Source organism: Haliotis cracherodii, unplaced genomic scaffold (assembly GCF_022045235.1).
Source record: "Haliotis cracherodii isolate W230 unplaced genomic scaffold, xgHalCrac1.p SCAF_10, whole genome shotgun sequence".
Taxonomy (NCBI): Eukaryota; Metazoa; Mollusca; class Gastropoda; order Lepetellida; family Haliotidae; genus Haliotis; species Haliotis cracherodii.
In genome coordinates this window covers 57,257,513-57,275,642 of record NW_027266265.1, presented here as the reverse complement: position 1 = coordinate 57,275,642, position 18,130 = coordinate 57,257,513, and the positions used below count along the sequence as shown (strand labels likewise).

Genomic DNA, 18,130 nt, shown 5'->3' with positions numbered 1-18,130 from the left:
GCAGACAACAAAAAAACAACTCAGGTAACGTGTCTACTGTAAGTTACACCGCCGGCTGAATTCTTGACAGATACCCTCATTTAAACAGAAGCACAACGCGGCAAATTACCAGGTTTACCCCGATAAAGTACCGGGTTAGAAGGGTCGGCGTTATCGGCCAGGTCCCTGTAATCCACTCTTATTAAAGATAATCATCACACAGCTTTGCCCGTCTCGTTTTCCCGTGTACACCCAGTTTGTTCGCGTTGGCATTCTTCGAGTAAACTAAACCCTCCACTGTATGAATCACTCAGCCAAAGAAATGAATAATTTTGTCAATTTCGGCGTTCTAATGGCGGAGTAGATGGCACCGTCTGTTAGTACTGTAACGGGATACCTTCTAATTTCACCCAATTTGCTCCTTCCGTATATCGCCTCGTATTGACACAGCAAACCCAGTCAAGTAGAAGCGATAGCGTTATTCCTGCACGTGGACATGTTTTGTTCTTAACTTTAGAGTGCGTGAATGGATGAATATTGTTTAATACCACAGTCAGCCATATTCAAGCTGTCCAGCGTCGGCCTGTAAATAATCGAGTCTGGACCAGACAATCCATTGATTGACATTTTGAGCATTTATGTCTCAATTAGGATACGATGACATGTAAGCCTGGCCACCCGATCCCGTTAGTCGCCTCTCATGACAAGCATAGTCGCCTTTTACAAGAATAGATTGCTGAAGACCTATTCTACCCCGGATCTTCACTGGTCCACTACAGGAAGAAATCCAATTGACGTGGCTTCCTCAGACAGCCGCTGTGTATGTGCATCAGTCAGTAAACAAAGGAAACTAATATTTATGTTTAATCACATCATGCATTTGTCTACGTGAACACCGACTTATAGTCTTAAAATCCTGGTTCACTACCTACGTAATGAAGTAGTATATTGATATAACAGTCCATACATTGACCAGCACATCCCAACGCTGTTGTAATCACACCAGCTTGAAGTTTAGGTGATTCATCAATGTAAATATAGTGTATTAGAGAAATGTGTTCATCCAGACTAGCACCGACATGTGTCGTGTGAAGGTTGCCTTGAGCAGCAGAATGTTGAGCTCTTCGGGACATCCTTCTGTTCTAACCACATGCTTCGTAGAAACAGGTTGCAACACATGCGGGTAATAATTCTGTATTTTACGTCCGCTTCCGTCACTTAGTGTTTCTCTCCGGAATCGGCGGCGTGTCATCACTACAATCAATCGTTAGCTGCTGTTGGTGGATAGGGTAGAATTTGTTACATCTTCATCAGTATATTCAATGCTCTTGGTGATCTCTCACGATGTCGGCGGTCATCGTCGTAGGAGGGAAGTCAAGTCACACACGTGAACGGTTTGCTAGACATCACTTAGAAGTTGAGGGATGACGAAGTAGCCACAATTTATGGACAACAACTTCTTTAATGCTGTAATGGCGACGTTTCGGTATAGATCCTTATACCGTTGGCAAGCAAGTCACTCACGTGTTTTGGGCGGCCACAGCCTCTCTGCACACCAGACAAGGCACTATGTGGTTATACATGTGTTTCCACATAGGTCAGGGGGCACGGGTGGCCCAGTCGTCTTAGGCGCCGCGATTCGATGTGCAGGGTTGCGTCCCTTGGGCACACAAGAAACCTATGATTGTGGGTTCGAATCCCGGTTCGCCCCGATTATGTTTCTAGGTTTGTCAGCACCATACCCGTGCTCGTGGGTTTCACCGAAGTGGTCTGAGACCTGCATCACTTCGGGCTTTCCTCCCACATTAAGCAGACACACCTTGATATAACTGGAATAAGCGTTAAACCCAATTCACTCACTTATTCCACACAGGTCAAGATGAAACGGTTCGTTTGATCATTAGGTTTTACGGTAAATCTAGTGTTGATGGTTTGATCATGTAAACTGCCAAAAGAAAGTGTACACCCATGTTTCATGGTGACTAAACGCGAAACAAAAAAAGAAATGGTTAATCGATGGTGATGTATTTGATACGGGTATCATAGATATGTTTTGGGCCTTCAGTTTTCAGTTTTGATAACGTTTGTATTCTTTGTATGGTCAAATCCAGGTTTCAAGTGTATACTTTCTTTTGTCGGCAGTTGGTTAGATTTGGGCTCCAAACTTGATGGTTTGTTTGTTGAGTTTGACACGGGCTCGAGGCTTGATACTTATGGCGTCCTTGTCATGATAGTTTGCCAGTCACAAGAACCACTCTTCACTGTAAACTACAACAGGAAATATTCTTACTTTAATTTCCTCTGTAAAATTTGGTTTCGAGAAAATAAAATGTAATGTAACAAGCTTATTCTTGTGTTATTGAGCTTGACCAAAGATGGACTTAAGACTACCCCTGTTTATGTTCTAGTCTAAAGAAGAGCTTACACACTGCTTCGATGTCACACATGTGCTTTTGTCTCGCATATGTGATTGAGTGAGTGAGTTGGGTTTAACGCCGCTTTGAACAGTATTCCAGTTATATCGCGGCGTGTCTCACATATGTGATATTGTACTGTATAGTACTTCCGTCACCGAGATTTAAGTCCGGTTTAAGTCCGCGTTAATAACGAGAACATCTCACCGGACCTCCGACATCCGAGTGACATGTGAAAAGTAAATCCGGATTTTGAAGCGTCAGTTGTTAAATTGGTCACTTGTCACAAAATGTCAGTCGGAAGTTCGAACGAAACAGGTTTTACTTGATGATAGACGTTGATTAAACGTTACTGAATCGGTACGACCGCCTCCGTGGTCTAGTGGTAGAGCGTTCGCCCGGAGAGCGGAATGTCCGGGGTTCGATCCCCGGCCACGTCGTACCAAAAGACGTTAAAAGATGGTACTTGTTGTTACCCTGTCAGGCGCTCGGCATTAAGGGGCTAATACAAGGACTGGTCGCCTCGGAGTCAGTATACTGTGTCTGAGTGGGGTATTCATGTTAAACTGCGGCATGGTATCTCAGTGAGCTAGCACTATAAATCGGCATAAGTCCGGACCAGTACAAGCAGCCACACACGTGCATGCACGTCGCTATATAAGTGCAATAATCTTGGACGCGACGTTAAACCCAATTTCACCTTACCTGAATTCGGTACTGGTCTGGTTTGGATTAGCCAGAGTCCGGTTTCGACAGATTCCGCTATACTAAGTGTAAAGAATGAACTTGTTCTTGTGGTTCGGGGTTTCACCTTCCGCTGGAGGTCGGACACACAACTACACACAAGTATTTACAAAATGGACGGACTTTATTTCTCAGTATATACATGTATCACAGTGTCGCTTGATGCCGGGCTAATACGTACTGTTAATAAATAACAAAGAAAAGTAAACTGAAAAGAAACTATAATGCTACTGTAAAGACAGATTGACGCAGGACGATTTCGACTTAAGACACATTTACATCTTTAGAAATACGCTGAAACCTCGTGAATCCGGACGGTGGTTCGGACTAGGGAGGTTCCCCAGTAGTGCCCCACTGAATGCCCCGAGCCCTGTACACCATCCCTGGACTGTCTATACTGATGTGTCGGGGCACTCCGCTAGGGTGAGCGTGGTCGGTTCAGTCATTCCAACAGATTCGAACCCCGACCAGCGGATCCTGGCCTCTACCGTTTACCAAGGCTATTTCTAAATAACTCAAAGTTATCTTTATAAACCACATCAATCTATATTAATCTAAATACAGTGAAAACCGTTAATCCGAATAACCCGATCAACGTGAAATCGTCCGAATATACAAATGTCCGGATTAACGAGTCATAGGTTATAGGTTATGAACCTTTCAATGCCGGACTTACGCGTTTACAAAGGTACAAACATGGCATAATTCTTCAATGAATTTAAAAAATATAACAAAACTGACAAAGTTGCGTATATGTGATGTAGATACCCAAGGTTGTAGTTCACACTGAAGTTAAAGACGAATCGTAGAAGACCTGATTGGAAAGTTATAAGAGGTCATGTCTGTCATCTCTGCGTCTATTAACGTTTTGATTGAAAGTCAGTATATAGCATTAACACACAACGCTAAGTGTGCACGCTTCAACGGGCTAAAACCTGGCTCTTTGGATAGTGCCGCCATCTGACTGGACCCAGCAGTATGTAGTCACGAGACATCACGTGTCACGTGTTGATTTGGGTGTCAGATGTATTTTCAAACGATTTGCTCGGTTGTCGAAATAGTGATGAAAAATTAAATTACAATTTTTTTTTTAATAATACGGTTAGCTGGATTAATAAAAAATGAACAAAATCTTCAGCGTTAAGAAAGTGTTATGGATTTCAAATTCTTTATTCAATGAGACGTTTCAGGACAGATGCCAGTCCTTGAGCAGCATCTGTACCGAAACATTCTTCAGTGATACGGCAGCATCTAAAATGCCACCAAGATATAGCTACAGTTTTGTTGCAACGCGTTTCTTTGAGCGGCAGTTGAAGGCGATTGTAAACAAACGTGTTCTACTTGTGTGGAGTAGGGATGATCTTTAAGATGAAGATAGGGCAAGCTCAGAAATAGGTATAATTCGATCCACTTCGTCACTTCGAACCCTTCAAACATTCCCATCGTGTCTTGTTACTGAAATTATTATTCGGTGCTAAAGTAAGATAGGACTGAAGTGAAGCTTTTATTTTCCCAGGGACCGATAAATTATTAATCATAATATGAAACTCATGTAAGACATAGAGAGAACCCCGTTAAAGTCGCTTGCCCATCAAACGCCAGCAAGGTCCACGTTTCACCTTCACATATACTACCCAACGGTTGATAGGGATGTTTCCGTTATTGCATGATATACAAAACTGAATACAGTAAAACACGTTTATAACGAACACGCTTATAACGAACTGACGGATATTACGAACTTGCTTTTTGGTTCCCGCCATTTACTGTATAGATGTTGTATGTATGCTTATACCGAACTACGGTTATAACGAACTAAAATTAGTGGTCCATTTGAGTTCGTTATAACCGTAGGTTACTGTATATATAAACATATGTAACTAGTGTGTGTAATCTGTCTCCCTGTCAATAGTTGATTAGAATACACACTTGAAGTACATATTTGTTGTTCTGCCAAAGGGCCTTACGATAGTCGTGGCGCTGAGAACGTTTTGTGGAACGACTATCGTAAGTCTATGTAAAGCTAAGGTTGCTTTGTGAAACGATTGTATATATAACACCTGGGATCCGACGATATCCTTACACTACACTAGTATACCACCAATAGACAGTCTTCAGGTACACTTCATCTGTACAGCTTTATCGCCAGGGACACCTGTACCGTATTGCCTGGTCGATGATTGTAGCGATTTGTTTAAGGGGACTCATTCCAAGTCTAGGTGCAGATATCGTGCACACAATGGTGCCGTGAAACACTGGCGTGGGGTAGTGAGACCGGTGATTAACTTCTACATATTCATTACAAAATTTGAGCAGACAAAGACAAGATATTTAGATTTGCCAGAGCTACCAAATGTCCAGACCTTAGTCACCCCCGACAACTCCTGCTGCCGAGAGACTGGAAGACGATGATGTTGCACTGCCAGCATCTCAGACTCATAAACAGGTAAGGGAGGCAATCAGACGTCATGGGTGCATATCCTTTCTACTGTAGTCGTCTCCACACGCCAGGGGTGTCACGTGACCAAGGCTATGGGCAGGCCCTCGGGTCGATGGTGAAAACTGTTGTCATTTCGTAAGCGAGTGCATTGTGAGTTTGTCTTAGGCTCTGGTACATTCCTGTGAAGAAAGGATGAGGATCAGATTAAGATTATTCAAGAGTAATGGTTTAAGTTAAAAAATCCACCATAGCAGATGTGTTATCTTTCCCTTTCCACTAGGTGGTACTGATGTCTCAGTCGTCTTAGATGCCGCAATTCATTGTGCAGAGTTGCGTCCCTTAGTCGTGCCAGAATCCTATGATCGTGGAATCGAACCCCAGCATCACCCTAATTATGTTTCCCGCTTCGTCACCACCACTGTGTTCATAGGTTTCACTAAATGCTAAACGTCTGAGGCCTGCATCACTTCAGGCTTTCCTCCCACTTATCGTGCTTGTCAAGCCGACACGCAAGACAACGTACACCATTATGGATAACAACTTCTGATTTACTGCACATATAGCGACGTTTCGATGTAGATTTTTACACCATTACCAAGCTGCAGTGACAACAACCAAGACTAGTGATGAGAGGAATATATGTATGACATGTTGTGATGAGCAGCAGGTTAACATTGACAACAACAAAGTGATGAGAGGAATATATGCATGGCATGTTGTGATAAGCAGCAGGTTAACATTGACAACAACCAAGTGATGAGAGGAATATATGCATGGCATGTTGTGATGAGCAGCAGGTTAACATTGACAACAACCAAGTGATGAGAGGAATATATGCATGGCATGTTGTGATGAGCAGCAGGTTAACATTGACAACAACCAAGTGATGAGAGGAATATATCCATGGCATGTTGTGATGAGCAGCAGGTTAACATTGACAACAACCAAGTGATGAGAGGAATATATGCATGGCATGTTGTGATGAGCAGCAGGTTAACATTGACAACAACAGGTAATAGATAACAAGCTGCATACAGATAAACGGATGAAGACAAATGTACAGTAAGAATAACAAAGAGCACACAGGTGATGAAGCACACAGGTGATCAAGCCAGGTGTACAGTAAGAATAAGGATTAAAAGGGCTCAATGGTTGTGACAAGCTGATTCGATCCTAATTAAATCGAAACGTCGCTATATGCAAAAAAACCAGAAGTTGTTATCCATAAATGTGTACGTTTTCTTACTTACTTACCAACTTCTAGAATGCCAATCACACAGTGAGCTGACACGCGATATAACTGGATAATTGTTCCAAGCGGCGTTAATCCCAACTCACTCACTCACTCTCTCCTTCCTTTGTTTCTCGGAAGCAGTGAATCCAGGGCTGGTAGTTAAACGACCTAATAGGTGATTCGTTGGACATACTGGCTTGAGAATATTGATACTACATAGATTGGTGACGACCGTGTCGGCACTGACCAGTGGTCATCATATCACTGACTAGTATTCCCATCCCGGCCTGGTGCAACATCTTTGAGAGACACAGAGCAGGAATATCAGAAGCGCCGTAAAAGGGCCTTGTCATGGACAGTAGTTGATTTCGTCAACAATGACCTGTGCTTGAGTTGTGAATGAGTATGGGACAGCTCCACTTTGAGTGAGTATGTTTTTACGCCACTTTTAGCAATATTCCAGCAAGATCATGGCGGGGTACACCAGAATTGGGCTTCACACATTGTACTTATGTGGGAAATAGAACCCGTGTCCTCGGCGTGACTGGCGACCGCTTTAATCACAAGGCTACCCCACCGCCCAACCACCACTTTAAACAAGAGTCATTAACGTCAGTTTGAACAACGCGGATTATAACAGTTGTTGCTGTGCATGTCAGAAGTGCGAGAAAAGTCCAAAGTGAGTAAGCCCGAGGAAGGGGTTCGAACCCACTGCTGGCTACTATTCATCCTTGTGATTAAAGGGTTCCTTTACATACCTCATCAGGAAGGTGATAAATAACATCCTCGTGGTTCAAGGGTTTTGTTCCATACCTGATCAGGGTAGTGACAAATAACATCCTCGTGATTCAAGGGTTCCATTACATACCTAACAAGGTAGTGACAAATAACATCCTCGTGGTTCAGGGGTTCCATTACATACCTAACATGGCAGTGGCATAAGACATCCTCGTGATTCAAGGGTTCCATTACATACCTAACAAGGCAGTGACATATGACATCCTCGTGGTTCAAGGGTTTTGTTCCATACCTTATCAGGGTAGTGACAAATGACATCCTCGTGATTCAAGGGTTCCATTACATACCTAACAAGGTAGTGACAAATAACATCCTCGTGGTTCAGGGGTTCCATTACATACCTAACAAGGTAGTGACAAATAACATCCTCGTGGTTCAGGGGTTCCATTACATACCTAACATGGCAGTGGCATAAGACATCCTCGTGATTCAAGGGTTCCATTACATACCTAACAAGGCAGTGACATATGACATCCTCGTGGTTCAAGGGTTTTGTTCCATACCTGATCAGGGTAGTGACAAATGACATCCTCGTGGTTCAGGGGTTCCACTAAATACCGAACAAGGCAGTGACATATGACATCCTGGCGGACCAAAACTCTCTACATACCATCATTCATGACATCCTCGAGGTTGAGGGGGCTCCGGAACAAGTGGACGGTGACGATGTGGTTGGGGTCCTTGTAGAAGCGCCGGATGCCCATCACACTGGAGGTCTGCACGACGTAGGGCTGGGCATGGTACTTCTGGAGGAGGTCGGCGAAGGGCGTGGCGAAGTTGTGTTTGTAGTGCATGTAGCAGTCGGGGTCCTTCAGGCGGATCTCCGAGATCATGAACGTGTTCAGAGCTACAAGGGAAACATGTGCTGTCAAACTGAACACCACGGATCTTATAAATATATCCAGTTGTTGTTCAAGAAACCCGTCGAGATATGACCATAGTACCGATAATGGTTAAGCGGGTATCGTGACGTTACATCGTATCAGACTGGTATTAATGTCCTACGCTTGATAGCTTCATATTTATGAAAATTATTTAAAATGAGATCGACAGAGATGTAACACTCTGGACGTGTGACATAAAATGTTAAATATCTTCCAACTGTCCTATGGCCTGAATTACGAAATAAACGTGATTGTTTGTTGATCAAGGACTTTGAGTTCTAGTATACCGTATTCTGACTGCCCTGTTGGCCGTAAACAATAATTAACGATAATTGTCCGAAGACAAATACCGGTCGAAAAAATCCCCAAATATATGTGAATCTTCAGATTTGGATTTCCTTGTCTAACATTGCAGTGTTCAGAGTGAGTGAGTTGGGTTTAACGCCGCTTTTAACAGTATTCCAGTTATATCGAGGCGTGTCAGCTTAATGAGGGAGGAAAGCCCGAAGTGATGCAGGTTTTAGACGTTTACCACTTCGGTGAAACCCACGAGCACGGGTATGGTGCTGACAAACCTAGAAACATAATCGGGGTGAACCGGGATTCGAACCCACAAGGCAGTGTTCAGAACCAATGGCACATGACATGCACCTATGTAAGGATTCCGCATATTTGATGGTGCGTACATCGCAGGAGCGACATGGCTACACTGCATTGGTGCATGGATAATTGCATCCTTGAATATCCAGTGTGTTATATCTTCATTATATTACGATTAAAACCCTGGACCCATCCCAAACCACAGCTTCAGGCGTCACCACGCTACAACATTGCCGTCCAATCGAATTACATTTACATGCGAGAGACATTCTGTGGGAAGTACGTGATCAGAAAGTTTGGTTTGTTGTTTAACGTCGCATTCAGCAGTATTCCAGCTATATGACGGCGGTCTGTAAATAATCGCGTCTGGACCAGACAGTCCAGTGAATGACATCATGAGCATCGATCTACGCAATTAAGATACGATGACATGCATCAATCAAGTCAGCGAGTCTGACCACCCGATCCCATTAGTCGCCTCTTACGTCAAGCATAGTCACCTTTTACGACAAGCATGAGTTGCTGAAGACCTATTCTAACCCGGATCTTCACAGGTGTGATCAGGGGCCCCGTTCCACAAAGTGATCTTAGCGCTAAGTCGATCGTAACTCCGATTCTTTAACACTGACTTACTACAGTCGTAGCGCTAAGATCGCTTTGTGGAACGGGGCCCAGAAAGGTAGTGACAGTGACGTCCAAACTGGAGCTACATTTACAAATGGGTCCAGGGTATTTATTATACGAGAATGGAAATATTATACACTGGGCAATCGAGGATGGTTTCACAGCAGCGATGATGGTATGTCACTTATATGACGAACACTGGATGTATTCTGTACATGTACATATATTGCCGTCGCACCTCCTTCGTTGTCTGGCGAGTAATGGCGGTCCACCACCCACGCCTGGCAGTGACCTGCGCACTGGGGGAAGTCCGGCTGCTTGAACTTGGGGTCTGACCGGAAGAACATGTCGGCGGAATCACGTGACGGGAAGTAAAAAACGATACAGCCTTCATCCACCGACGAGTCATAGCCGTAACTGAAAACCTTGCAATGGAATGACATCGTTATCATCACGGACAGATCAACTCTCAACAGAACAGTCTCGTAAAAATTACAGACACGGGTAAATTTGCCTACACTCCTGCGCCAAACGTTTGTATTAACTTTAATGTGTGTAAGCGTAAAATCTGTTGTGGACACTTCGAGAAAGCCGGCGTATAGCGTACGATACGCCGTTTATAACTATTACGTCTATAGAATGAAGTTAACTGTTATAAATATGTAAGTTTACAATGATAACTTCACAAACTGCTCTTTTATTCATAAAGACAAACAATTTTTATATAAAATACGAAATCAGTGACACCGGTCAGCACAATAATGTTGTACAAGCCCCGCCCACTCATTTATCAGCCAATCAGGAAACACTAATCCATTAGTGGGCAGTTTTTAGGTAATGTTAGCTTATCAAATGCCATTACATCACTTGCAATAAAGGCCATTTTGTTAATTCTTATATTGCGTATATTTCAACACCACACGGGGGTATGACCAAACTTACAATCATGCTCAGCTCCCTGGGGAGTATACAACCTAAGCTGCCTGTTAGGTGCAAGGTTAACAAAAATATTGCCATCTCATCCTACCGGGTACCCATTCGCTGCTGGGTGAATGTAATTATTAAGAGACATCATCTTATAGCTGCAGCTTCTAACGTTTTGAGCCGTAACAGCCTCTTACAAATGAATCAATTAACTATTTAAGAAAAAGTTATATATTGTCTTATATTGTGTTTGAAATGGTTGTACTTTATGTGAGGTAGGTGGGTACTGTATAGCAACAAGAGAGAGGACATGTTTTTGTTCAGTGCGAATATTTTATCAATTTCAAAGAATTCCTGGATTCGCCACTTCAACAGGTATTAGTGGACTTTTTATAATATTAAAGAGACCTAATAACTACGTGTACATCCTCACCCCCCTTTCCTATTTCTGATCTTATGTTTGAGTGCATGTAAATGTGTAAAGCTCGTCCCTGTCTGGTCTGTGTCACCGAAACGGCATCATGTGCAGTACAGTTTACTTATTCACAAACATTTCTAGGACAAGCACAGGACAGATGGAACCTCTGATGTTAAATATATGTGCGGACGCCATGTGTTTCGTAGGTAGCCTCAAGAGTTATGGCACTTGGTGGTCGACTTGGTGAATCGCCTACACGTTGTATAGGAGCTTCAACATTTCTAAAGATGGTAGTATGGTGAATTTAAACAAGTTTTTCATATGTAGTCAGCACTAACCTTCCTGGCGATGCCGACAAACCTGCCGCCGTAGATCCCGACCGTCCGACTGGCCCTCACACAGTCCTGGCCCGCCTCCTGCACGTTCGTACCCCCGTGGGTCGGGAACAGGATGAACAGGTAGCACCCATCTGTCTGAAACAACAGCAGCAATAGTCACTGGATTGAAACAACCAGTAGGGAGAAGTCAATGAACTGAACAAGCAGTAGGGAGAAGTCATTGAACCGAACAACCAGTAGGGAGAAGTCAATGAACTGAACAACCAGTAGGGAGGAGTCATTGAACCGAACAACCAGCAGGAAGAAGTCATTGAACTGAACAACCAGTAGGGAGAAGTCATTGAACTGAACAACCAGTAGGGAGAAGTCATTGAACTGAACAACCAGCAGGGAGAAGTCATTGAACTGAACAACCAGTAGGGAGAAGTCAATGAACTGAACAACCAGTAGGGAGAAGTCATTGAACTGAACAACCAGTAGGGAGAAGTCATTGAACCGAACAACCAGCAGGGAGAAGTCATTGAACTGAACAACCAGTAGGGAGAAGTCATTGAACCGAACAACCAGCAGGGAGAAGTCATTGAACTGAAACACCTCTGCTTGACTGTAACCAGCAAACACTCTCACATTAGCACATAAATCAAAGAGCAATTTGATGGATGAAAAAAACAAGGATAAAAATCCTGAGAGCCCAATTTTGTACTCTTGGCATAATATATTTCCAAATATGTAAACCTTACATATATTAAAACAAGTATTTCAAATGTTAAATGGCGTGTTCTAGTTAGTGGCAGTGTTGGTCATGCTTGATGTACGCCAAATAGGAGTATATGTTAATCCTAATTGAAATCAATATGATTTTTTTTGTGATATTTTAAATATATTTAGAGAGAATCGAGTTGGTTGACGAGATTAATGCAAATCTATTTCCTTTGGAAACTGCATGAGTATAAGATTGTTAAAATACCCGTAAGCTTAAAAAGAAACTGTATTAATAAATACGAAAGCTCTAATATTTATCACACGAACATTACAGGTTAATCGCTTGTGTAGGATATACCAGCACTATCGTGTTTCACCAATAACCGATGCTAATTATCCTGTTTGTCTCCGGGAGGTGCCTAAAGGTGGCAACTGACACCACATAAAACCAGGACATACATGTGTACGTTCCTGCATAGCGTTACAACAATGATCATGATAGATCGCTACCACGTTAAGAAACATTCTCCCGCAGAGCAACTAATTATGGAAGGTCGCGGTGTTTTCAAACAACAAAGTTGCGTGTGGAGTTTGATAAAGATGGCGACCAACACACACAGATCATATCACGAATGCGCTGAGCTAGTCTACGTCATTGTGCGACGCTCTGCACACGGATTGTCAGGCAGTATTACAGTGGCTATATGAAAGTGAACAGGTGGTACAATAGGGAATAATGCGACCTCGCCTGTCTCATTCGTGGCCACAAAGGATATGTTGCTAGCTACATTCAAGCTTATGGTTACCCGATTGTACAGGACAATCAGCAAGGTAAATCGCGAAACGCCGCATAAGGTCAAATATCACGGCCTGCGTGAAATCCCTAATACATGTTGATTTTGCGATCTTGCTTCGAAGGTGGTGAGCGCACATAGATAGACAATATGTTGAATATAGTAAAACTTTAGAAACGATTCTGAAAGTTGTGCTCGACAGAAGAACAAACATGTTCTGTTTTATTCGTCATCACTCCTTTCCGTAACCTGCAAGAAGACTCGTAGCCCAATCGATGAATCCTACGTGCGAAAATACGACAAACCAATCAGAATGCGCGTATGACTTCGAGTACGTACTTCGGTCAAAGAATCCTGCAGGAAGAATTTGATTTTACATGTGTCTTGCATTTCAAAATATACCAAAGATACACATAAATGTGTTTAATCATACTGCATAATACTGTAAGTCCCAATGTGTTTAATCATACTGCATAATACTGTAAGTCCTAATGTGTTTAATCATACTGCATAATACTGTAAGTCCCAATGTGTTTAATCATACTGCATAATACTGTAAGTCCTAATGTGTTTAATCATACTGCATAATACTGTAAGTCCTAATGTGTTTAATCATACTGCATAATACTGTAAGTCCTAATGTGTTTAATCATACTGCATAATACTGTAAGTCCCAATGTGTTTAATCATACTGCATAATACTGTAAGTCCTAATGTGTTTAATCATACTGCATAATACTGTAAGTCCCAATGTGTTTAATCATACTGCATAATACTGTAAGTCCTAATGTGTTTAATCATACTGCATAATACTGTAAGTCCCAATGTGTTTAATCATACTGCATAATACTGTAAGTCCCAATGTGTTCAATAGCATCAGGAACATATATGAGATGGGGGGGGGGGGGGGGGGGGGGGGGGGGGCATGTCTGCTGATTGTGGAAGGAAAGTCCGAAGTGATGCGGGTCGCAGACGTTTACAACTTTGGTGAAACCACGAGCACGGGCATAGTGCTGAAAACCTAAAAATATAATCGGGGCGAAGCGGAATTCGAATTCTCGATCATAGGTTTTTGGTGTGCCCAAGGATGTAACTCTGCACATTGAATTGTGGCGCCTAAGACGAATTGGCCACCTGTGCCTCTTCCTTCTTCGTGGATGATGGTCATGGCACTAGAGGATCAACGTTACATAAACTGCTGATGGTTTGAGAATGCATGTTAATGTGCCTGCATGGTTAAGTGATATACAAGGTGCTTTCAGAGTTGCGTCCCCTCGCTGCAGGACATACTGGTGGAGTGGTCCAAGTTCTGACGTGTACATCCCCGTACCTGTAGTCGTCACTTAAGTAAACCTTCAACCTGTGTTTAACCTGGAGCTTTCCCCCCCACATCAAACTAATACAACTTAAATACTGCCCAAAGTGCGTTGAACCAAACTTACTCACTTATTCGTCACTATAAGCACGATGACTGGGAATATATTACACGCGAGTGCTTCTAAACAGTTATTTCCCTTCCTTTGATATTCCCCACGATATTGACCAGTTATTGATTCGTAGTCCCTAGGGTTAGTTTTAAGTTGTTTCCAGGGGAGATAATTCAGTAGTAATCTCCCTCAATCCCAGAAACCCCTGAGAGGGATACGCCTGTATCTAAGTTCCTTCATTTATAGATACACCTTTATCCCAGAGACCTGAGAGAGATACACGGGTATCCTAGGGACACCCGAGTCTTTGGTTGCCCTCGGCGCTGCAGTATGTGTGGAGATCGACAGCGTTACGAATCAACTGATGGCATGTCGGGTGACTGTACTGTAAATCTTCCACTCCACATACTTGTATAGGGACTGGAATGCCAGAACGCTGTTATCGCTATAAGTACGCGTATTTCAATCTCTTTCCATTGATCTGTACATTCACTGGCGGTGACAGCTAGAAGTTAATATTTCTATTTTCTATCTAATAAGAATAAAAACTTCAACAGTCACTACAACTGAAACAAAATTGACTTAATAAATTTATAGTTGAAATAAACATGGATTACAGGTCATATGGTGACTAACGGAGTGAAATATAACATTTGTCTTATGGAAAACATGATTTGAAGGGGCAGGGGCGGGGGCGAGGGCGGGGCGGGGGCTCAGTGGATCCTCTGCTGCAAGGTGTGTTCCACATTTTCAGTCCAGGTCTCGATGTTGTTATTCTCGCCCAGAGTAACGACAATCAACATCTCTTATACTCTTATGCATCGCAGCAGACCGACACAGGATTGTTTACAGACCTGAGACCAATTTGTTGGAAATGCCAACATATCCGAGCCTGTTATACCCTTTTAATCATTAAAATAATCCGTCATATTTGTAATTGAATGTAGAATATTAATTTGATAAATAAATAAAATAATTACTGATGTCCTGAACTGATTCATATCAATAGTAAATATTTGACATGCATTCTAACATATATATGTGATTAAAAGCCTCTGTGTTTTTGAGTTTGTTTCCATCAATTTTCAGAGATGGTGAAACTATGTTGCCTTCCTGGGTGATCTCATGAGGTCATTGACGGCATTTGTGTGACCTCATGAGGTCACTGACGGCATTTGTGTGATCTCGTGGTCACTGACGGTATTTGTGTGACCTCATGAAGTCACTGACGGCATTTGTGTGACATTATGAGGTCACTGACGGTATTTGTGTGACCTCATGAAGTCACTGACGGTATTTGGGTGACATTATGAGGTCACTGACGGTATTTGTGTGACCTCGTGAAGTCACTGACGGTATTTGTGGGACCTCATGAAGTCACTGACGGTATTTGTGTGACATTATGAAGTCACTGACGGTATTTGTGTGACCTCATGAAGTCACTGACGTTTTTTGTGTGACATTATGAAGTCACTGACGGTATTTGTGTGACATTATGAGGTCACTGACGGTATTTGTGTGACCTCATGAAGTCACTGACGGTATTTGTGTGACCTCATGAAGTCACTGACGGTATTTAGGTGACATTATGAGGTCACTGACGGTATTTGTTTGACATCATGAAGTCACTGACGGTATTTGTGTGACATCATGAAGTCACTGACGGTGTTTGTGTGACATTATGAAGTCACTGACGGTATTTGTGTGACATTATGAAGTCACTGACGGTGTTTGTGTGACATTATGAGGTCACTGACGGCATTTGTGTGACCTCGTGAAGTCACTGACGGTGTTTGTGTGACATTATGAAGTCACTGACGGTATTTGTGTGACATTATGAAGTCACTGACGGTATTTGTGTGACCTCATGAAGTCACTGACGGTATTTGTGTGACCTCATGAAGTCACTGACGGTATTTGTGTGACATTATGAGGTCACTGACGGTATTTGTGTGACATTATGAGGTCACTGACGGCATTTGTGTGACATTATGAAGTCACTGACGGCATTTGTGTGACATTATGAAGTCACTGACGGTATTTGTGTGACATTATGAAGTCACTGACGGTATTTGTGTGACATTATGAGGTCACTGACGGTATTTGTGTGACATTATGAGGTAACTGACGGTATTTGGGTCACTTCGTCCTACGAAGGCAATCTAAGGGAGGTCGGTGTATGTAATGGTGGCAATATTTGACTTGACATTAGAGACAAATGACACGTGGTGTAGGAATGAGAAGTCCCCCGATCACATGCCATGCTGGGCATGAGGAGTGTACCACGACAGGGCACGCAGTGATGTCAATAGGGACGTATTCATGACACGATATAGACAGAGACACTAGGCTCCAGCAGACAGCCAGCCCTTGTACCTTTGGTCCAAGTTGTTCTAAACCGACGTGTTTGTCTCCACGTGTCCATGTATCGGTCGGAACCTTTACACTGATTAGGTGATTATGATTTTACGCCGTTTTTAGCAATATTCCAGCGACATCACGGCGGGGGACACCTGAAATAGGCTTCGTACATTTTACCCATGTAGGGAATCGAACCCGGCCTTCGGCGTGACGAGCGAACGCTTTAACCACTAGGCTACCCACCGCCCCGTGAACCTTACAGAAACAATGCCATGTTTCACAGATGGATTAAAATATAAATGCAGGCAACGCCTGCACATGGAACATGCATGGTCTCCCTTTAAACATAAAACACCACCACATCCAACAATCACTACATCTACATTTAACTTGTTTGAAGAATTATTTTCAAAATGTGTGGAGTTGTCATTGAAGGACAAAACGAGGACAGCGAGGAACACTGATACCTCAACATTAACCTGCCTCAATCAAACACTGAACTCTCCACAAACGTTAACACCTTAACATTGATTAAATCTGACAATTTGAAACTCCACTTACAGGGGTATTTGATTTGCTGCCCCCCTCCTTCTCCTGCGCTTCTAACTTCCTAAGCCGGTCCGTGGGAGTAAATCCATTACAGAACGCCATGTCAGAATCCAAATACGATTCCGATCTCACTCGAAAAGCTCACAGCGTAGAGATTACTATTCACTGAACGGTCCCTCCGTTACAGCCGTCGGCATAGCGACCACCGATATCACCGGCTAACTGGGCTCACTTAAGAGCGTACTTAAATTGTCAACAAACTGACAAAGATTTCTCCCTTAACATATAACAAGACTCAATACATTCAATGCATTGGCACCACGTGACACGTTTAGGTAGAGTTATCGTTCCTGATCTGCATTCATACAACAAAAATGATTGACTTGGGTGAAACCTGGCTATTGAAAGTAACGAATAATAGCGGAGTTGTATTGATTGCATTAGCGGCTAAGTAAGACGCAGAAGTTCATAAACTCTTAAAAAGAGTGGCGTCCCAGATTACTAGCGGCATACGGAGTCTCATTACTGGACAAGTGACTGTGAGCTTGTGTCTTAAAGGGTGGATTTCAGTTAGCAGTGTTGATTTGTTTGGTCTCGAAGCATACGCTCATTATTGACTGGGTCGAAAGTAGTACACACTCAAGTGGTATGATAAACACTGATTCCGATATAGTGGAAGGCGTTCGGAGACCTGCTTGTCTGCTGTTCCACGGCAACTAAATTTTAAACTGACTAGTACTATTCAACATCACTGACAAGTATTATTCAACACCACTGACCAGTATTATTCAACACCACTGACCAGTACTATTCAACACCACTGACCAGTACTATTCAACACCACTGACCAGTACTATTCAACTCTACTGACCAGTATTATTCAACTCCACTGACCAGTAT

The 18,130-nt window shown here is 42.8% G+C and overlaps 1 protein-coding gene across 1 annotated transcript; it reads right to left on the bottom strand.

The window, feature by feature from the left end:
• Nucleotides 1-3,258: 3,258 nt before the first annotated feature.
• On the bottom strand, nt 3,259-17,414 carry LOC139452844 (uncharacterized). The gene is made up of 5 exons (XM_071234482.1): nt 17,243-17,414; nt 11,398-11,532; nt 9,956-10,142; nt 8,220-8,456; nt 3,259-5,756 (listed from the first exon to the last, which is right to left on the bottom strand). The coding sequence occupies exons 1-5, from the start codon at nt 17,330-17,332 to the stop codon at nt 5,668-5,670; spliced, it is 738 nt and encodes a 245-aa protein (XP_071090583.1). The 5' UTR covers nt 17,333-17,414; the 3' UTR covers nt 3,259-5,667.
• Nucleotides 17,415-18,130: the final 716 nt, after the last annotated feature.